Genomic DNA, 21,743 nt, shown 5'->3' on the forward strand with positions numbered 1-21,743 from the left:
AGACCCCTGGTTTATTATGCGTGGGTTAAGGTTGCAATGCTCTCCTTGTCCACCAGAGGGTGCAATACCTGCGTCAACTTTTAAATGTCACAGCAAACCCACACTTTTACATTTCAAAATGCTTTATACAAGTTGCACATACAACATAAAGACCTAAACAATATAAGTTTTATACACTGTACATCAGAAACACTGACGGGAAAAACTCAGTACAGTAACGGTCGCTCAGCTTTGTTAACTATTGTGCCAGTTCAGAGGTACATCTCAGGCTATAATCCACAAAATATCACTTAATCTGTCCAGCAAATAAAATCTATTTCTTCAAAATAGTGTCAAGTTTCAAACCGGGCATCCGTAAAAAAAAAAAAAAAAATGTGATCTGTCTTTCTGATCGCTGACAAGTTTCGGACGATGCCTATTTATATGAACTCATTGAAAGTGGGCTCTTTGAGGAACCTTCACCCACAGTAGTAAGGCACAGTGACAGATTCATAGTACGCAGAGGGAAAATACACTGATGATCTTTCGTACAGAGAGTTATGAGTTGAATCATGTTTACAGTGTGCCCTTGATTTGGAAAGCAATTATGGATCGATGCAGCCAGACATTCACTCATCCACATAGAGCAACATGACCGAGAAACTGGGAGTAATCATGAGCATATCAGTAAATTGGCAGGTTATCAGATACTGGCAGCCTTTCACAAAGTTGTATGTCAACATAAGTGATTGGGATATATTGTGCTGCAAAGAGCTTGGTTAATGTGCCACAGTTGTATTAAGTCACATGGCTCGACTGAGACATGTTGATCTGTGTTTGTCCACAAGAGGGAGCACTTTTCCTTTACATGATTTCCACTTATCCAATGGTTTCATGGTCATTTCAGGGCATTCCGACTGTTTGCCCCCATTCTCTGCCAGCAGCCAGCACAAGGAGAGGAAAAGGCTGTAGTCAAGGTCACTTTGCACATGCAACTCTGCCCCTGTGAGTGAACGGTGAAGCAGTCTGGACAGCCGCAGAGGTGTAGGGATGTTGCATATTGTGCTGTGGGGGGCTGGCTGCAGCTGCTCCCTGGGGCTTAGCTGTCCTCCTCCTCCTGTTGGTCTTCTGTTGGGAGCTCTGGCTCCCGGAAACACTCCCCAAAGAAGTTCACCAGCGACTGGCTCAAGTGCTGCTGTGTCCCCTCGCTGTGCAAGAAGTGTCCCTCATCGGGGTAGATCTGTGAAGGACCACAAAACAAATGAGTGCTACAGCCATGACTTAAACCCATTCTATATTGAGGAGGTATAAATCAATTACCTACACTAAAATGTCTCCCAAAAAAAACAGATCAATACCTTTCAGGGACAGCACGATTACTCACTGGAGGAGCCATTTGGGGGCGCTCTGGAGTGGCTCGAGTGGGGTGACATTCAATTTGGTCCATAAAAGTAGTCATTTGTGAGTTTGTAAGTCTGCACTGTTTGATTTGTTGCTGATTTGTTTGGTCAACTCAAATAGACAAAAAGGGGATTACCTTTGTCGTCACATTTTGACTCTGAAGGACAACCGTGACGGTAAAAATATAAATAAAATATATATGTAGGTATAGTGCCAATAAACCAATAAACCGTGTTGCACGGGCAGTTTGTTGTAGGTGTTACTGAACCAACTGAAATCGGTAAGTTTGCATTTTTATTTGTATTTTTTCCCACATATTCAATCCAACCGGACCTCGTTTTTTGCACAGCAGTACCACCTTGCGCATGCCGTGCGCAGTGCTTAATTTGATCCCCAATTTTCATTTTTTCAGGATCCGGGAAATATTTAGGAGCATCTACCAAAGATTTGATCTGATATAATGGTGGTTAATGAGAGTGTTCCGGCAAATGTTTTGGCCTGTTCCCAGAATCAGGCCAAAAGTGTTCCTGAAACTACACATTTACAAATTAAGCACTGGCCGTACGTGCAGAGGTGCTCAGTAACAAAATACATTTTTTTTGCACTTGACAGCTAGACACTTTATACTCACATTTCTAAAAAGGCTCCGAAGTAAAAAGTTAATTTGACCACGTGTTTTTGCTCATTCTAAAAGCCTAGCGTTGCACACTCGATGAACAGTAGGTGGCGCTGTGCAGATGCACTGTCAAATGCCACTGAAAACAAGAGCGAAGTCTTGACCCTGTGGTGTTGCCGTACAGTGGGTGAATTTGGGCGCAATGTTTTTGTTTCAGAAGCTGCAAAGTTACTTTTCCTAACATGATGAATGGATTTGTACTTTCTACTTTTACTTAAGTATTTTCTACAGCAAATGCTTTCACTTAAGTAATAATTTTATAGTGCAACTTTTGCTTGTATTGGAGCAATATTTGAAGTATCTGTTACAAACAAGCAGATACTTTAACCGCCCACTGCGTACGTGGATATCCAACCAACATCAAGCACCACAACAATCCCAATCAAACCAGAATCGTGATTTGTTTCAATTATATAATACCACATTGAAATCAGTGCAATATTGTTTGCAAACAACAAAATAAACAACAACATTTCACACTTTCCCGACGTTTGGAAAAGGAGTGTGAGCTGAACTGAGTGCCATTCCTCTGAAGCGATAGTGACATTCACCCACCTGTAGTGTGTAATTAGCGTTCTGGTTGATCAAATGGTTGATAAACTTGGCCGTGTGCTGAAAGTGAACCTTTTCTGTGAAGGATGAGAGTGGACAAAGGCATTAGGCTGATAGCGTTTCACTGATGGCGTCGTTAAAGCGGTAATGCGCTGCCAGACGTGCTGTAAATCTCTCACCGTCAGCAGTGGGGTGAACAATCAGGTACTGCTTCTCCACAAGCTGACCCGCTCTGTGCGCTAAATTGGACATCTGACAGGGGGGGAGACAGAATCCAACAACACAGCTTTTTAAATGGCCCCAATTACCATCTAAATGAGCATTAAGAAAAGCCGGCAATGATTTAGAGACATTAAATGGCTATAACTTTACCGAGTAGACCCTGGAATCTGTCTTTGAGCCGAGATATCTTTCTGAAAATGCAGAGGCTGTGAAGAAGAGGGGGAAAAAAAGTTTCTTCAGAGGATGATTTTAAATCGGGTTGCACACACAGGGTAATTCAAAACACTGTTATCTGTGGGCAGGGTCAGCAAAGGGCAGCTGTGGAAGTAGCTATATGAAGTCAGTCCACATTTGAACTACTATAGTCCTGGGTCAGTGCTGGGTCAGTCTTCACAATATGAGTAAACATACTAATGCAGACCCCTTGGCATAGGGCATAGCGTAGTAACCACAACTTCCTGAAAGCCATAACTTCAGAGCAGGAGAACAGTTCATCACAAACTGCTACCAGCCAGATGTAATGTGTGTAATATACAGCACTACCCTGACCAGCACCAAACCCTCACATGTAGCACCTAGAGCTGTTCGGAATAAATCAGTAAATAAATCACAATCATGGGCATGAGAGATTAAAGGAAACACTGACTATCGTTATGCTGTATGGATGGGTAACATTAGAGTTATGGGCAAACAAATACAATTTAGCCACTGATTTTTAGGGTATACAAGTCAATATGTCTTTAAGCAATAAGAATTAGCACCTCCACCTGAACAGAGCACATTTTCTCCAGTGTGGCATTACTCAAATCTAAAATCTTCTTGAAAAAAGCGTCAAAATAGCGTCAAAAACGAGGAAGAAAACGCAACAAAAGCAATAATAAAAACCCTACAAAAACATAACATAAAAACGACGAGAACAGGACAAGGACGCGCCAAAAAAGAGATGAAAACATGACAAAAAACGTTTAAAAAAAAAGTGACATAAATGTGGCGACAACGCGACAAAAAACTCGAGATCAGTTCTTAGGAGAGGTCTTAGCTTTCAAATAGGCTATAAACTCTCCAGTCGAGAAGCTTGTAGATTTGAGTCAAGCCGAACTGCAGAAAATGTGCTCGGTTCAGGCGGGGGGTAAGAGGTTAATGATCATAATTGTACAGGAAGGAAATGTAATGTAAAATGGCGATGAACAGTTGAATAAAATGTGCGCCCCTCGTGGCAACAAAAAAAAAAAAATCCTTAAAAACCACAAAAAATGTAAAAAGTGTCATTGCGACCAGCACCTGCTCTGATTAAGCAGGTGACTTTGTTCTAGCTGTGTTCAATTGTTTTCTCTACAACCGTGATCCTTCGGACTAATTGATATCTAAAGCCCTTCCACAGGGCTTAAAAACCTGGCCATGTCCCCTCTCTCTCTTCTTTTGTTGCTCATTCTTACCATAGAGTTCGAAGTCTGTGATCGGGGACACCGCTGTTCCACATTTGAGCTGAGTGAATTCAGTGGCGCTCAACAGAAGCGTGGCCAAGTATCCACCGTAGGCCTGAATGAGAAAAGGTTAACAAAGCATTAATCACACACTGTATTCTAAAGTACAGAGAGTACTTTAGAATACAGTGTGTGAAACACGTTGAACTTACTTTTCCATAAACACCCATCCGACTCTTGTCTATAAATGGGTCCTTCGATATGAATCTAAAAACAAAAAACAATGATATTAGGTCTGAACTCCCAAAATAAAACAACAATGAATCCACATAAACGAGCAGACCTTACCAAGCCTAGACTATTTAACCTGTTTGAGTATATGATTTTAGGATATATTTAAGCAAATGTATTCACCAGTTGAGTGAAATTTGTTCTCATTGTGTGGAACGTGATATTGGACACTGCCAATTTACTCAGATCTAACAAGTAAAAACATCTGAATTCATCCCCAAATCATTTTTACATTTTGACGCTGCATTAAGTATGAGTGATTGTTGTTAAACCTGAGCGCCTCCAGCTGGTCCAGCTCCTCCAGCTTGCCCAGCCGCCTGCGGACTTTGTGCAGGAGGTTGGTTCCCTGGAAGCCGCTGCCGTGTCCGTCGAAGCGGATCACGATGGTGCTGAAGCTGCTGACCAGAACCGTGGCCCAGTCCACCTGGAACTGCTCTGTCACCATCTGACCACCGGGGGTGCCATCCCTGCAAAGTAAGATGTTTTTGTTTTTTTAAACTGTCTCGGCATTGTTTTTATATATAGAGTTAAGAACCCAGAGTCTCAAGGACGTTTCCCAAAGCAAAGAACAGCATTGATTTCTATTGCAAGGCTCTCGAAACCATTGCATAATATTACACCATCAAATTGATTTTGACGGGGAAAAAACAGCCGTGAGCCCCTTTCAAGCTGAGCAATTTTCAGCTACAGCAACGGGACAGAAATACGGCAGTATCTATTATCTTTCTCCAAACCCAACTCCCCAAATAATATCAAGCGAATATCTGTCAAACTAGGCATGAAACAACATAATCATAATGTTGCATTTTATTTTGTATTCTATAGCATTAGTATTTTGTGATGAATTTTTTTTTTTAAAGTACATTTCTTGATGTGCCTTCTTTTACCTTGTACTTCTTAGCCCCGCCTAATCGAGTGCATTTTCTCCAGTTCAGCTTTACCCAAATCTAAAAGCTTACAGCCTCTAGGCCAGCATAGCGCCTCATTTGAAAGCTAAGACCTACAAAACTGATCTAAACGGAACCTTCCCCTTGTGTTGTTGCCGTCTGGGTTTTTGAATTTATGTCACTTTTATGTTCTTTTTTGTTTCTCTTTTTTGACACTTTCTTGTGGCATTTTTTGTTGCATTATTGTCGCATTTTTGTCACTCCTTTGTCATTTTTTCAACGCACTGTTGTCACTTTTTTGTCAATCTTTTGTAGCTCTTTAGTTGCATTTTCATCCCTGTTTACGTCTCATTTTTACGGAGACCCTAAAGTTCCCAAAAGAGAGAACAAAACAAAATGTGCTCAAAAGCTAATTAAAAAAAAAAAAAAAAAAAAAAAGAAACTTTTGAGCACACAATACATTTCTTCCTCTCTGTGGGGAACTTTAGGGGCTCCGTACATTTCCATCACTATTTTGACACTTATTTCCAAGAAGCTTTTAGATTTGGGTAAAGCCAAACTGGAGAAAGTGTGCTCGGTTCAGGTGGGGGTTAAGAGGTCACAAACAGCACCTCTCCCTGAACAGTTACTCACACCAGCAGCAGTAAGGGGTAATGGGCCGTAACCACAAACCCGGCCGGCTTCAGGATCTGCATGGTCAGCGCTTCAACAGACACAGAGCACAGTTAGAGACAGACTCAGCGCTGAGGCCAAGGTCCCGGTCTGACCCAACGTACTGTAGTCGTCGATGGTGATGGTTTTGTATTCCACTAGGGGCATCTGCATGTTGTTGTACGTCACGTTCAGCTTCTCGTTGGTCTCTATGTCCATCACCTCTGTGGAAATGACAAACACGCAGGTGAGAATAAAAAAAAAAACAAGGTCAGAAATTGCAGTTTGTAATGCATTTATGTTCGATATGTGAATGGAGCCATTTAGTGTTTCTAGTTGCTTACGTTTCTAGTGCTTCATAAATAAACTGGATTGGATTGAAAAGCATAGATAGAATAACACAGCTCGATTATGTTTTGAGGATGCTTGAGTAACTATGAAACTTGCAGTACAGCCTGAACATTTAAGAGCAGAAGATGATACTTAAAGTGATAGTCTGTAAGTTTGCAAAGTGAGGAGAGATGGAGTGAAATTTGAATGGAAACTCCGGAAACTTGGACCAGAAAGCCCTTCTTTGTTTGCAAAATGAGGCGAGCGGGAACAGAATTTTCAAAATTAAATGATCAAGCTCCCTCCCCTCCTGATTGGATCTGATAGGCCGGTTCACAGGAAAAGCTCTTCTCATTGGTCAACGCGGGAGGATGCTTGACTCTGATTAAGAAATCTGGGAAGGAGGGACTTTACAAAAAAATAATGTAGGTATATTTGTACTTACTTTATATCAAAATGCAAAACCAGGTGGTTGATTTTGCACATTGTATAACATTTGTAAAAAACCTAGACCTCCAGATCACTTTAAGCACAAAAATAATCACGTTTATTCAGTTTTCTGTTACTCATACTCCTTTCACCTAACTGTTTACATCTTGTGTTCAACAAGTTATCAATTCTTTGGTGCACGAAGAGAAACGCATCTTCAAATGTGACTTGACGCAGTATGAGTGGTTTTTACCAAGACGTTAATCAAATGTAGAAATGTGGGGTGAGGTTATTATGAGCAGTGGTGGTAGTAAGCCGCCCCCCCAGCAGGAATAGTAGGCCATTTAGATTTTACACACAAGTAATTCTTTATCTAGAAGAATATTTCGAACAAATAGTAGTTATTTTGGTGATAGGAGCAGTAGCAGTGGCTGAATTTTAGGACAAAGTTTATTACTTCTAATAGTAGTGGACATAGTAGCAGTTGTAGTATTAGAAGCAACATGTACTCATACTCTGCGCATCACAGACTTTTACTCAACTTTATTCTAAACAAACCATTAAAGAGGAAGCCACTAAATTAAATTGTTAATTAGCTTTACCCAATTCTAAAAGCTTCTCGACTGGAGAGCAACAGCGTAATGCCTCATTTGCTAAGACCTATTAAAGTGATCGTATACGTTTTTGTCGCCATGTTTTGATCACATTTTTTAACCTTTTTTGTTGTGTTTTTGTTGCTTTTTCATCGCATTTTTGACGTGTTTTTGTCACTTGTTTTATTGTGTTTGCTTTTCTGGCACTTGTTGTTGCTATTTCCTCCTTGTCCCTATTTTGACACTTTTTTTCCGAGAAGCTTTTCGATCTGGGTAAGGCCGAACAGGAGGAAATGCTCAAAAACTAGCCTTCAAGTTCATGAAATGAACACTAATGCTTTATAATTAGAGGCACAGTGTTCTTTCCACAAATGTCTGAGTTTGTAACACTGAATACTAAAGAAGGACAAAACCAATGTTGTACCACTACGAGAGAAAAAGAAAAATCAGGTGTAAAGTGCCTTTAAGTGGTTCCCTTTTGAATAACATTTCCTCCTCAACTTCCTTCATTAAAACAACTCACTTTGTTTGTCTTGGGTCTTATAAATGGCCACACTCGGAATATCCGGACCTAGAAGAGACATCACAGTTAGTGGTCATTGACAACAACTCCCAAAAACATGTTAGCAGCAGGATTTCATGGGTGCTTTTTCTAATGTTTCTAATCTACTTTCTGTCCCTGGAGGAGTGCTGCCTTGCCATTATTTCACAGCGGATCAACTCTCCAAAGATCCAATTAATGGGGAGAGCCAGTGGCGCTGCAGCTCTCTGCGAGCGAGCCCCTAAACAAATCAACTTCCATGGGAACGCTGCTTTTTTGCGCTCCCGGGGTGTCGACAGTGTAGTCTCATGAGGAACAGCGGTAATAACACAGAACCGAACCACAATAACAACCACAGGCTCGGCTCTCCGATCATCTGTCATTGAATACTTAAAGCGGGAGGCCGCGTAGGACAAAGTTACAGCGCGGCCCGTCCCTTAGAGGTCTGAGGGTAGCTGCTAATGTCCAGCTCAATATAAGCCCCTCGATCCAACTCAGAGCACTAATCCAATTATTAAGAAACTTGCTCTGTCCTTGTTCACTCATAATTCAATCTTATAAAACAATTGTTGAACTAGTACCCCTTGCTACACTCTTGGGGATGCTCTTCGACGATTTTCTGACAATAACATTTCCAAAAATGGAGGGAAAAAAATAATAATTAAAAAGCTGATTTAGATTTAAGAACAGCATCTATTGGCATTTGTTGCACTTCAATTTGCAATTATTTATTCCAAACAAATAGACTTTCTTAAAAGTGTGTTTCTCTGAGTGAAAAAGTGAATGATCCTCTTATCTCCATTGTGAGATTCTCGTCTTGCCATCATGTTACAGATCAGTTGTCATCAATTATATCTATTAATAAACAAATAGAAAAACATCATTTCATAAACTAAATACAAACGCTTGTGGCTGATTTTATTTAATTTTTTGGGTATTACTATTATAATTTCTGACCCAGCTTTGATTAATTGCTGCTAGCATTAGCATGCTCCCGCTAGCATTGGCAAAACTAACTCATTGACCGAATACTCCAGGTTCTTAGCTTCAATATGACATACAGCATGTTCATATTCACTTAGATTTAATCTGTGAAAGTTGTGTTTTTAAGGCGTTAAGAGCCAAAACTAGTATCCCTTCAGTATCGGATATTTGCAGCTGATGCCTGTTATCGTATTTTTTCCAATATTGGCTCCGATATCAGATACCAGTATCGGATCAGTGCATCCCTATTAATTTATAGGGCTGGGACAAAACATCAGATCGGATTTGGATCGCAATACTTTGTGCTGCAATACCAAATATTGATACTTTTTCAAGTATCGCAATACTTTCAATACTTGTGTTTGGTGCCATTTTTATCCTGCACTCCTTTGTTTTGCAGTAGCAGCACTTTGTTACATTATGTGTTAATGCACTTTTTGATCTTAACACTGACACAACTGTCAAATGGCATTGGGTTGATAAACTTTGAACACATGACTGTTTTCTTTTTACAGCGTATTTTATCTTTTTTACGTATCGCCATATCAATCAAATCAGCCCGAGTAACGTGATACGTATCGGATCGTGACAAATTACTAATTTTATGTTTTCAAATAAAGATAAAACAATTACAACTGTTTTATTTCAAGTAAATTATTAATTATACAAATATTTTTCATCTAGTATTGAATGCGGTCACTTCATTGATCTTAATTTAAGGCCATAAATCTTAAAGATGAACTAAGTAACTTGTTTACCTTAATACATCCTTTTTGTAGTCCCTCTGGGAGTAATACAAGTGTTAATGGGATGATTGGGGGAGTCTCTGGCTAGACAACCACACTTGCAACTTCCCTGCGCCAGGTCGGAGGTGCAATACACTCTAATAAAATCACGAAAAAGAAGCTAACAGGCAGACGTGCAAAGCTAACTGTGGCTAGCTCCACTTAAACAGTATTTACAGCCAAGTTTGAGTGAAAAAAGGTTATCTCCATTGTGTCATTGAGTTGTATTTACTCTCACGGACAATTAATAATAAAAAAAACGCAATATGCTACGACAACTACAGTGGCGCTTATGGCCTCTAGGGGCATGAGTTACTTAGTTCTGCTTTAATCCTCGGCCACGGCAGCTCACCTTTACAGTTGAGTAAGAAGTAGCTCATGTCGTGGCTGAAGGCGACGTCCACGTAGCCACATTTGAACTCGCACGAGAGGCAGCAGCGGTTGAATGGAGGGATCGTGTCCGCACTGCAGCACAGGGCACACTGTGAGCACCACTTAAAGAAGCTTCTCACTAAAAGTCTCTCAAAGTCAGATGAAGTACCTGTACAAGTGTCGAGTTTTCGGGTCATCTTCAGTGCTTAGAAAGTATCTGCGAATGCAAAACAAGTTTCAGCAAAGAGACGTGGCCACCCTCTTCACAGAGCCTGAACTTAGAAGCTACCAACTTCTGCAGCCAAGAAAACAGTGTAAGGGATTTTATGGTGCATAAACGACTGAGTATCGTACATGAGGTTTCTCTCGTGGTTGTGGGCCAGGATTTTGGTGACGTCCCAGTCTCCGGAAGTCAGGGACTGAAGAATGTCTGCGCTGCTGTTCGGCTGCGGCGCAAGCAAGAAACTTAGTCACATCAGCTCTCCCGGAGGGCAAAAAAAAAACACGAGAAAGTTTTGGACCCATAGCTCACCATAGAAGTGGCCATAGAGATGTGGAAAAACTTCCCTCTCCCGCCCTGAGGAATGGCCCTGGTGAAGAAGAATCTGTGTCCGTCTTGGGAAAAGAGCGGCGCTTCATTCTGGACGAAAGAGAAGGAGAGAAATAGTAAGAAGTATGTCCCCAAACGTAGCTTTAGGGCTGTGAGGCTGCAGTGTTTACTCCTCTGAGTCACATACGCAGAAGCAACCCTTACCTGTCGGTGCAGCCAGCTCTCACTCTCATCTTCATGTTTCTGCGAACCAACAAACAAACATAAGCACATAAATAAATTATGTGCCAATGCTTTATTTCTGTAGCATTATATCAATTCATACATCCAGTGTGGCTATCTCAATGTTTGTGGGGTAAATAATTGCTAAATCCATGGGCGATATGATAAAACTATGTATACATTCAAGTTTTAGCCCACCTTAATGCAGACTCCAGTGGTGGCCACGCACAGGGTAAGAATCGAGTTGTTCTGGCCTCTGTTGAGCCAGTTGACGGCCAGTTTGGTGCTGGTGGCCCACTTGACGGAGGTGATGTAGTATTCGCGCCTTCATAAGGAACAGGGAGAGATCATGAGAGAGTCTAAAGTATAGTATCTGGGAGCTGGTTACTCGAGGTGCGTCAGTCCCATCACTCACCCAATTCGGGGGTCATCAGGTTTCTTCATCAGCACCGTGTGCAGGGGACCGTTAACGTTCACCACTGACAGGTGCACCACGGGGTTCTCCTCCCCAGCCTGAACGAAGCAGGATAGAGGACAAGGAGGATATCAGCCACAGAATGTTTAGATGGTGTTCTATAGCACTTTGCAATAAGCAGAGTCAAACATTCAAACCTCTTTATTATGTATATACTTGTCTATCCTATTGGTAAAACGTCTTCAGACACAATATTGGGCCTCTACAACAGAACATTTGTTACCTTGGGATAGTGATACTCCCAACTGCTGGGGTATGGTGTCCCAGTGAAAAAGGGGACCTCCATTTTGGGCACCATGGTGTCATTGATGGTCATGTAGGCCAGGCGCAGACCGTCAGGAGACCACCAGTGCGCTACGTGAGTCTGCAAGATCTCCTCTGCAAAGAAACACACCGGAGCTGTAAGTGAGCTGCTACTGACACTGCTTTGACACTGGTTTCATAATATTTATTTTAGCTGTTATATTTAAATATACCAGTTTAACGTCTTCAGCTTGACCATCATAGGTACTGCATCATAAACCTCTGTAGATGATGTTAAAGTACAAAATATATGAATGAATAATGACACTGTTTTTGAAAATGGGCATCTTCAAATAATCCCGCAACCCCCAAAACCAGTGCATCACGACCCCCACTTTGGGAACCCTCCTTTCATCATATTAAGACAACAGGCCAGTAGGTTGCGTTCACGCAACATCACAACATTGAGGTGGAGGGCAGCTGAAAATTCCATTGCGGTAACCATAGTAACACTCAAAACACAGGTTAAGTCTGAGTTTATTGCTTATTTCTCTGTAAATCCGGCCAAATCACATGTACCAAAACCATCACAAACTGTCACATATGAACTATGGTCTAATTATTTTTTCAGTAGAAAGGACTCTCAGCTTTAAAAATAATGTGGCAGGTTTGTGAATCCAATCACTATCAAATGATGATCAGGGAATTTCTGGGATTTTATCTTTTTGGAAATTTCTGTCAAAAACGGTTTCCATAGAGTTGTATTAGCACCTGGCCTTTAACAGAAATAGAATCCTATAACATGAACACAACCTATTATCAATCTTAAAGGTCTCATTCCTCTTTCAGTATAAAACGTAACATTTCATTATTTTTTTTATTTTTATTTTTTTAAGAAAAAACAAAAGAAATAAAATATTGTCACCTCCTTAATAATGTATGTTCAACATTCTTGTACAAATATCAAAATGTTGTTTCTTTTAACAATCTTTCCTCCCTTTACACTGCGTTCAGGCACTACAGCCTTATCTTCTTTCATAATCCTGATCTTCAGACAGTGATAGAATTGTACCCTCTGTATCACTGTACGGTCAGAGGCAGTGTCCAATTACATTTTTTTCCCCTACGCAATTTATCAATTTGGCACTGAAGCGCTGTTCAGTGACACCTCTTCTCCAGCAGGGGGCACACGAGCCTCACCCAAAACACACACTCCACCACCAAGCTGTCTACAGTAAATGTGAGACCAGACAATAGACTTTTCAAATAAAGGAGATGGTCTGATAAAGGAGTCCACTGAGCAGTCAAGGCCACGTTTAAAAGGAAATTCAAGTCAGACACAACAATGTCAGCACTACATATGCTTGCATAGTTTGCATTCATTTAAGGGAGATGGAGGACAGGATTTACATGTGGCACAGATGTTGAGGTGCTAATATTCAGGTATTTTGAGATGATTTCGGGTTACATGCAAGCAGTTACAGGGCCACATTAGTGAGGACATATCTCTAAAATATGATCCAGGGAAAGATTAACAAGCAATTTATTCAGGGCTAAGTGTTCTTTATGAAAAAAAAAAACAGCGTCTCGGGGACAAAATATTTAGCTGCTGCACACTGAAATCCACTAAATCCAATGACAAACTGCCTCTCTTTGACCTGCTTTAACCGAGTCACCACTGAGCAGCTCTCGCTATATTTGAGCAGCTGTTTGCATCGGGTGATAAATCCAAGAGAGGAAATCGCAGCAGGACTAATCTTTGTGTAGAAGGGATTACTCCTTTCATGTCGCGTTCTGTTTCTTTTACAAAGAAATAATCCCATTAATGAAAAACCAATTAGCAGGCGGCGCTGAGGCAAGTCCTAATAACCAGCATTTACTATATTACAGGCTCGACATGACGGCTCCATTTTTATTCTACTTTGTAATCGTGCTCAAAAAAAAAAAAGAAAAGAAAAAAAGTTTACGGATGTTGAACAAAGCTGTAAACACGACGTGTAATTGGTCTCACATGGAAATTCCTAAAAGGACGAGCATTCTCAATATCATCTACAGCAGGGGTTCGTCTGGGGATCTGGCGTTAAGTACTTAGGTTTTCTCCATTTCAACAAATTCGATTACTGTCTTAGCAAAACAACTCGCAACATGAATCAACTGCAAACGCTCGGTAAATATAATAAGTATATAGGGGAAGTTAAATTATTTTGTACATGCGCAGGAGCCTTACCCACTTGGTTATCAGCTGTGCTCTTCTTTTAAGAAAGCTTGAAATATACTCTTAGCTACTGACTGTCCGGGGTATACTTCCCTTAAGCCCCATAGTAACTCAAGCATCCTGAAAGCACAAGTACCTCTTTGCCCATTTTCTATCCCATGTGTGTGTCAATTACTAAATATTTGAAATGGTGCTTGATGCGAAATTCTTCATTAGGGCATTGTAAACCGCTGTCCTCCTGTAGCAGAGCACATCAACCTGAACTAATGGACTGGAGAATTGGATGGTGCCCAAAACTTCCCCTGAAATGAGCTGAACGAAGCCCTAATGTGCGCCTTGTACAAAACAATGTGTGCTTGGCTTTTTAGAAAAAAAAAATCGCTTGGAAATCACAATACCAGTCGCGGCGCGCACACACACACTGTGCTGTCTGCAGCTAATTTAAGGGCAGGACGTGGTGCTCTGGTTCAGCAGTAGTTGGAAATGTACCCACAGCCATAAGAACATTGGTGGGTTATTGTACGTGGGGACCCACAAGGTAGCATTATATATATTAGGAATGGGAATTGATTGAGTTTTTGCCATCGATAATATGCTCTGGTTCTTTCATTCCAAAAAAACAAAAAATATAGGCCATGTAGTCATGTATGTGCATGCTCATGTGGTTTTATATTTGCACAGAGCTAAAAGAAAAGTTTATTACAGAGGAGCAGGAGACACTTGTTTGTTTAAAACACTTATCTTACCTTCAACTTGCGACAGCCATTGTTGACAATGACGCAGAGAAGAGCATTAAGTGGTTTGTGATTTGTGTAAACTATCTCTTCCTTCTTCTATTTTTTTAAGATGGTCCTGGGATAATCTTGTCAGCTCCTCTGATGCACATGTATCAGCACATGCACATTGTAAAGATTCTTCAGTGCATTGTAAGTGTATAGAAAGGCTCTAGCCATCGATGAGAGGAACAGTTAATGAAGGAGACATACGATTCTGAAGGGTTGCTCGATTCCCATCCCTATCCCCACTTAGGGTGGCATATCATTTTGAGACAATTTTTCAATAAAATTGCCTGAATTACCAATTTCAATGGTAAATATTCATACATCGTTACATGTACCTTGGTTTTGATGCCAAGATTCAATTTCATCTTGACTCTTAGGACGTGTTAGTTGTGGAACAAACCCATTCATTTGGACACATTTTTAACATCCCAATACAACACAGAGATGAGTTTATGAGCAACAACTACAGCCGCTAGTTCACAATCAATAAAACGGCTTCATAATCAGACGCTCAAGAGACAAAGGTCTTTTTCACCAATGTCTGTTTTTACAATATACAGTACATAACAAATTTCATTCCAGGTAGAGCCTTCAAGGAATACAAAGATACGGGAGCACAACACTGAATCCAGCGCAGTGTTTTACAAAAGCAACACCTGACGAATAAGATAACTTTGTCAGGAAGTGATCAATGTGTTTCTTTCCCTGTAGTCTTACCTTCATAGAGCCAGTCTGCCAAGCCGTTGAAGACCACCCTCTCTTTGCCAGTGGAGACCAGGCGGATGGGCGACTTCTCCAATCTGGCTCTGTAGTAAATGTTGTTTTCAAAGATAAAAATCTGATGAGACAAAAGACGAAAAACACCCATTACTGATGTAGCTACCAGATCTACACCTGACTTCCTGCTACTAATGTCTCCCCCTTCTCTTCATTTCGCAGCGCTCCGCCGCAACTTGACTCTATCTTTATCCAGATATGGGTCCGGCTTCCCACTGGAAGACACTTAAAAGCTAATAAAGTCTATCAACACTCGCCTTGAGCGTTACATTGGCACATTCTTGCCTCATTACAGTCGACGCTGGCTTCCTCTCCAAAGTCTGAAGTGTTTCTGATGATGATCAAAATGCTGAAGTTGCGCAGGCCCAGCGTGAATACGGATCTTTATAAGATGCTATTTTCTCTCCGCCGCGCCTATTGAGACGCGCTGGTGTCGGCTGGATGAAGTGTTGGGTGCGTTTGATTGGAACTACAAACAGCAAGGCCAAAGATAGAGATAGAACATGACAGGTATAGGATTTCTTTGTAGTTGTTACATATATCCCTTTTACTAAATATGAATAGGTATGAGGTAGGAGTGATTAAGACATAATTATTGCCAGCAGAGGGCGCATCAACTTGTGTGAAGTAGTTTACAGTTATATATCTGCCAATGATTAACATTTGCTCTGTAGTGAAGGCAGTTTGAGCGCGAACCATATCAAGTGTCTTTTTGTGTGACTTTGAAAACATAGAGAAGCAGTGGAGTCAGACTGAAAAGGAATGTCACAAGTACTACCATTTTATTTTAGGTGTTTAGTGTTTCTGCCCCTGTGTACCTGTGAACAAAGCAAGGTCTTCGCAGTGGGAAGGTCTTTGGCTGTTGAAAACAATGATAGAAAAAGACAGACTGACATCTCTTGTGGCTGAAGTGCCGTGTGGTGCGTGTGGGGTGTGCGGAAAAATCCTTGAGTTCAATGTGAGCCAGCAAAAGAGCCAGAAACTCGCAACATGCTGGGTATGACCTCGTTGGGAGTAAATGCAAATTCTTATAGAGTAGAAACAATTCGATCCGTTCTGTGGTTGTAAGAAGGCAGACAAAGGGGTTGCAGAAACATCAACAAAGACAAAAAAGGATCGACAATCAACCTTCAGTTTGACTTGAACCAGTTTAATACACAATTTATTTTGTGTGCGCAGGAGTAAATTACCCATTTGAAAGGCCGTTCTCTGTTTGTCAAAGCATTAAGAGAATAAAACGGCTGCTGGAAAGCGAAAAGTCATTTGGAAAGACATGAAAGCTGCTGCTTCAAAGACACCTGTGGAGTCCAAACGGTGACGCTGTGTGCTAATAGCCTGTGTTTTGTTTTATAGAATTTTGCCAATTTCTCGTTCAAACAATAGGCGCCTCAATTTGGTTTTGTAAATTCTCCTCATGTTATTTTATTCTGGCACCGTGCTCTGCATTTGTTGACCCAGGCAAGCTCATAGCTGTGACACGCTTGAGTAATTGCTCGCCGCTTAATGACAGTAGCGTGGCATTGCTCGAACTGTAGGCTGTATAGCTGAAAGGAGCCACTTTAACGTGCAGATCAAAACGTCTCAGATAAATTGCTCCGCTCCTGATGGATAACAATTACATCCGACAATAACAAAATAATCATCGACATCGAAAGTGCTAAACTGTTCATTTAATCAAACTGGATTTACAGTAGAAGCCTCTCAAAAGGTGCGCTATTACCATATGCAAATTAGGCATCATAATCCCACTCGCTGTCTGGCAGTGCACTTCAAATGTTTCCTCTCAACAAAGTATGTATAATTTAAGCAAATAGGAGCAATTAGTAAGACACCAAAGTTTTATGGTAAGCCGATAAAAGCACAGTGGAACAAAGACAGAACTGATAGTTAGATTAAGTAAAAGTGTAGAACATTAGAACAAAGGATTATTGTGTGTAGCTCATTATAAGATAGTGAGAAATGATATGCCAATATGAAACTCAAGACAATCTGACCAATTTAAATGTGTTTGGTTGGTGTCATTAAACAGAGATGCTTCAACAATCTTCTTTCTATCCTATCCTCTTTGTGCCAAGTTTGTTAATGACTATTTACAGCAGGCCATCAGGTTTGTCAGAAAATTTAACAATAGCATTTTTATCAGCAGTATTTCCATGTTATTTACAGAACTGTTTAATATTTAGACACATATATCTGGAAGTCTAATGAACATTGGTAATGTAATTATTGTATTGTAATATTCTGGCAGAAACAGCATTGAGAAACTACGCACATTTCTCAGTCCTAAACAACATTTCTGACAGCAGTGATGGATCTGACATTTGACCACAATAGAAGAATGTCATGGGGTGTGTTCTGCCCCACACTGGCCAGGCCACAGCCTGTGCCATCGAGATGCCATCTGGCTCTGAGGCTCCCTGAAGCTTCCTTTTTATCTCAAAGTTCACACTTTAAAATTATTTGGGCTGCTGTTGCCACTGGGGTCAGCACAAAGGCAGCTACTTATCGGGTCATAACAGTTCTACTGTTGTAAACCTCTTATCGCTACAACATTTCTGCGCTGTGCCGTGACAAACCATAAATCAGCCGCAGCCTCCCTGCGATGCCAGACTGGCTGTGACATGGTGGCGCAGTGTGCCAGCTCTGGCGAGTGTAATCTCACAGTACAAGCTCCTTACCAGCTGCTGGTCCAGCGGCCCCCACGCAGCATACTGCAGGACAGCATCTTGCACTTCAGAGGGATTCAGGGGCCAAGTTTCCCTGTGGAGGCAAAACATCACAAGCTGTCTCAATATTTCTCGACACTACAGTACACTACATATCAGCAAACAAATGCACTCAAGCAATAAAAGTCATGTTTTTGGCTTGTTCCTGAACTGTAGCCTTCATCAATCATCCAAGGCCATTTTTAGCACCGGCTGACTTTGCTGTGCGCACCACAGACACAGCAGTAGGGATATAAGCAGGCATAGATGGATGAAAGGCTAAAAACAGGCCTAAATGCAATTCAACAAAGTGGCAGCAAAGCCGGGTAAATACGGCCAGAGTCACATAAGTGGCCACATTCGGTCAAGCTGAGGGTGTAATGTTCGGACTGAAGCCTCAAGGGGAACTAAAGCGACCAAAACAGAGCACAACTCACTGCGTGTCCAGACTGTAGATGATGTACTTTGCCAGGAACGAGTACTGGTAAATCTGCAAGCGAGACAGACACAAATCAAGTTTTGTCGATGTGAGCAACAATCCTCGGAAAATGAAGCATGACAGTTGACAGACGTTCTTACAGGCTTCACGTCGAACGCAAAAAGCACATGTCGCATATCCGGAGACACTTGGTACTTGGCGGCCCGGGATCTGTCCTGAACACACGCGACAATGACATTAGTGGCAGTTTGCATCAACGTAGTGACAGTCTATTCAAACTGATTAAACTTACAAAGAGCTGACTGGGCACCACAATAGTTGTCTCTTTGGTGGCGACATTGAGCTTGACAACATCCCCGACTCTGGTTCGGTACAGCACTTCAGAGTCTGCGGCATAAAAGTGAAAGAGCATCAGACAGGTTCTTGTTATACCAGTCATGTTTTTATTAAGGGACATGACTTCTACATCACAGGCTTAGATAAAACAAACTAAAGCATTAAAATTCCCCTTGCAGTGAAAGTTGGCGCTCGCCTCGCGTCTCCCTGGTTGATGTTGAAATGCAGCGTTAGATGTTAAAGTTTTATCCAGCCTCATACAACATTACACCAGCAGAGTTACCTTCCTCAAATATAAACATTAAAGAGTGTTAAACGGGCGCTTAGGTTTGCGTTACCAATAACTCCGTAAAACAGCGTAATGCCCTTGCTCCTTTAGCTTGTTCTCTGGGGAAGGCTATTAGCAAACAAAACAACTAAACACATTCACTTACTGCAAACTGCACATCGCACAACTTTCCTTTTGGAGGTTTACATTTTGAAAGCTTTAAACAGCCGTGACAAAATGGTCTTTGTACAAATAATCAAATGGGAATGTGAAATTAACAGCATAAGTCTCCTTGAGCCAAATCCATTTGCTGCCACCTGTGAGACGCAAAATGTTTTCATTTTGACACTGTTTGTTGAAATGCACTGCCAAAATTAGAGCGTCAAGGGGAAAAAGCCACATTATGACTACGTTCATAATAAACTCAGGACGTTTTAAGCAAATTCATCACGTTAGGACTATACCGGTCTAAACTTGAGATGAATTGGTGGATTATATATCATTGTTTTTAGGTAGTGTCCACAAATGTTGCACTGGGTTCATCTTAGTGAGACGTATCTTGTCCAAGATACTTTTAGACTTGTATTTTTCTCAAAAAGGCCACATTATTTGTATGTCCAAGATTTTGCCCAATATGGCTGAATTCGTCATTGATTTAGAGCCAGGTCTTACTGGTTAAATCAAACTGTCTGAACCTGAACCCAAAACACTGAGATTGGATTGGCTGAGACTGCTAAATTTATCCAAGTACAAATTCAAAAGCATTACACACGGCACAGATTGGAAGCAGAGGTAAATACTAATTGAAATGTTAACATATATAAACATATTGATGCAACACTGTAAAAATGAAATTAAGCTTCAGCGCAAATTCAACCTAGAAGACCTACCTGGAGCATTCATTCATTGCCTCATCACCGGCAGCTCTTCACCAATCATCCAATCACAGTCCCATCTCAAGCCGCACCTTTGCGACAGCCAATCACTGCAGCTGCTCATTCCTGCTTCAGCCATTCATCACCCAGGATCCCCTTCTTAAGCTTTCTCGTCCGTCATTCGGTCGCTTCCTAGCCATGATGCGACCCGCCTCGGCCCCTCTTCCGCCCCCCTCCGCCTGGCCTCTCCTCAGCAGCTCGTCGTTGTCAACTGGCCGCCCCGGGTCTCATCCTCTACAACCACCAGTGTCCAGGCTCCGGGGTAAGCCTCTGTCTATCATTCATCATTGCCATGTATTTCATATCGTCAAGGTCTGAGCCCCAATTACGATTCATCTCCAAATTTCCTAACGCCACTCTGTTTCTGTGAGTCATTTCAGGTTGAATTTAAATAATGTTTTTGGGCAAACCTTAAGTAATAATAAGCTTACTGTAATACACATGAATGCATTTGAAACTATACTTAGTTGAGCATTGATTTGTTTCATCACCAACACCGGATTTACTGGGCTGTCAGCAGCACTTTTTTTATGTTTGAAGGTCAAACCCTTTGAATCTGAACGCGTGAGAAAGTGTGAGGTGAGTCCACAGACTACTGAGGCGAGCGGTGATCAAAGAGCAGAGGGGATCAATTACACATCGCTGTGAATGAAGCCCACGAAATATTGATGAGGACCAGTGGAGAGTCGGGTCGTCCCGTCGGAATCCTTATCGGAAGGTCATTAGCTCCAAGTGGGACTTGATTATATTAGCACGACTGACAAGAAGCACAAAGTCACACGATTGATTGCGCAGCTTTCGTCAGATGCTGAGGACAATTTCATCACAGTCACTCGTAAAGTGAAGGGCACGAGAGCAACGGAGGAACTTTACTAATTACATGTTAATTGGGCACTAATGTACGTATAATCAGCGCAAGGAATATGATAGACGGACAGCAGGAAGGGCAAAGAGTTTCTGCCAGTGAAGTTGGAGCTGGGCAGTACAAGTTCAGACTTTTACGACTTCTCCAAAACATTTATGAACTCCTGACTGTAAAACTAGCCGGGGTGACAGCGGCAGAGTTAGATTTCGATCTTTGGTGGCCGATTAAATTTCCCCTGAAGTGCATGGATTTGTATCTGGGGAAAACACATCATCACAATAACAAGTAAAGTGGCTGGTTGCGACTGATCTACAACAATTGATATCCCATTGATGGTTTGTTATATTACTGAACGTCAAATGTCGCTAAGAGTAAAATGAAAAAGACAAATTTCAGAGTAAAATGAACAAGACAAATGTCACATTTTTATGGGTATGGTTGGGGAAAACATTCCACTGTGCCGTAAAGGCTGTTTGCAATTAATTAAAATCAGAAGCACAACATTACCGCCATATACACTGCATGATGATGACCCCCAAAATAGTCACACAATCTAATATTTTGTTGCACACATTTGCTGTGTCATCAGCTTCTGCAATTTCAAAAGATCCAGTGTTGCATTATTTTTCCACTAAGATCTTGTATTGATGATGGGAGAGTGTGACCACTGTGCAAAGCCTTCTTCAGCACATCCCAAAGATTCTCAATGGGGTGAATAACTCTGACTCTGATGGCCAATCCAAGTGTGAAAGGAGACGAGTCCAGGGACGTCTCCTGCTCCCTGGACCACTCTTTTCACAAAGCGAGCCCCATG

General features: G+C 41.4%; 1 protein-coding gene across 4 annotated transcripts in view; it reads right to left on the reverse strand.

The window, feature by feature from the left end:
- Positions 1 to 42: 42 nt before the first annotated feature.
- Positions 43 to 21,743, reverse strand: part of LOC306972308 (A-type potassium channel modulatory protein DPP6-like) — an 88,588-nt gene continuing 66,887 nt past the window's right edge. For all 4 annotated transcript variants that reach the window (XM_079568887.1, XM_079568886.1, XM_079568884.1 and 1 more), the window contains exons 4-26: positions 18,818 to 18,912; positions 18,666 to 18,740; positions 18,524 to 18,576; positions 18,060 to 18,141; positions 15,322 to 15,442; positions 11,588 to 11,742; positions 11,305 to 11,402; positions 11,088 to 11,214; positions 10,872 to 10,910; positions 10,650 to 10,757; positions 10,472 to 10,563; positions 10,287 to 10,334; positions 10,098 to 10,210; positions 7,959 to 8,006; positions 6,209 to 6,307; positions 6,066 to 6,135; positions 4,818 to 5,012; positions 4,467 to 4,521; positions 4,267 to 4,369; positions 2,981 to 3,036; positions 2,788 to 2,860; positions 2,612 to 2,685; positions 43 to 1,219 (exon numbers count right to left, since the gene is read on the reverse strand). In XM_079568887.1, the coding sequence (XP_079425013.1) occupies positions 1,079 to 1,219; positions 2,612 to 2,685; positions 2,788 to 2,860; positions 2,981 to 3,036; positions 4,267 to 4,369; positions 4,467 to 4,521; positions 4,818 to 5,012; positions 6,066 to 6,135; positions 6,209 to 6,307; positions 7,959 to 8,006; positions 10,098 to 10,210; positions 10,287 to 10,334; positions 10,472 to 10,563; positions 10,650 to 10,757; positions 10,872 to 10,910; positions 11,088 to 11,214; positions 11,305 to 11,402; positions 11,588 to 11,742; positions 15,322 to 15,442; positions 18,060 to 18,141; positions 18,524 to 18,576; positions 18,666 to 18,740; positions 18,818 to 18,912 (2,120 nt within the window). In that variant the 3' untranslated portion in view covers positions 43 to 1,078. The remainder of the gene's footprint in view (positions 1,220 to 2,611; positions 2,686 to 2,787; positions 2,861 to 2,980; positions 3,037 to 4,266; positions 4,370 to 4,466; positions 4,522 to 4,817; positions 5,013 to 6,065; positions 6,136 to 6,208; positions 6,308 to 7,958; positions 8,007 to 10,097; positions 10,211 to 10,286; positions 10,335 to 10,471; positions 10,564 to 10,649; positions 10,758 to 10,871; positions 10,911 to 11,087; positions 11,215 to 11,304; positions 11,403 to 11,587; positions 11,743 to 15,321; positions 15,443 to 18,059; positions 18,142 to 18,523; positions 18,577 to 18,665; positions 18,741 to 18,817; positions 18,913 to 21,743) is intronic.

This window comes from Gobius niger (assembly GCF_951799975.1).
Source record: "Gobius niger genome assembly, chromosome: 13".
In the NCBI taxonomy this organism is placed as follows: Eukaryota; Metazoa; Chordata; class Actinopteri; order Gobiiformes; family Gobiidae; genus Gobius; species Gobius niger.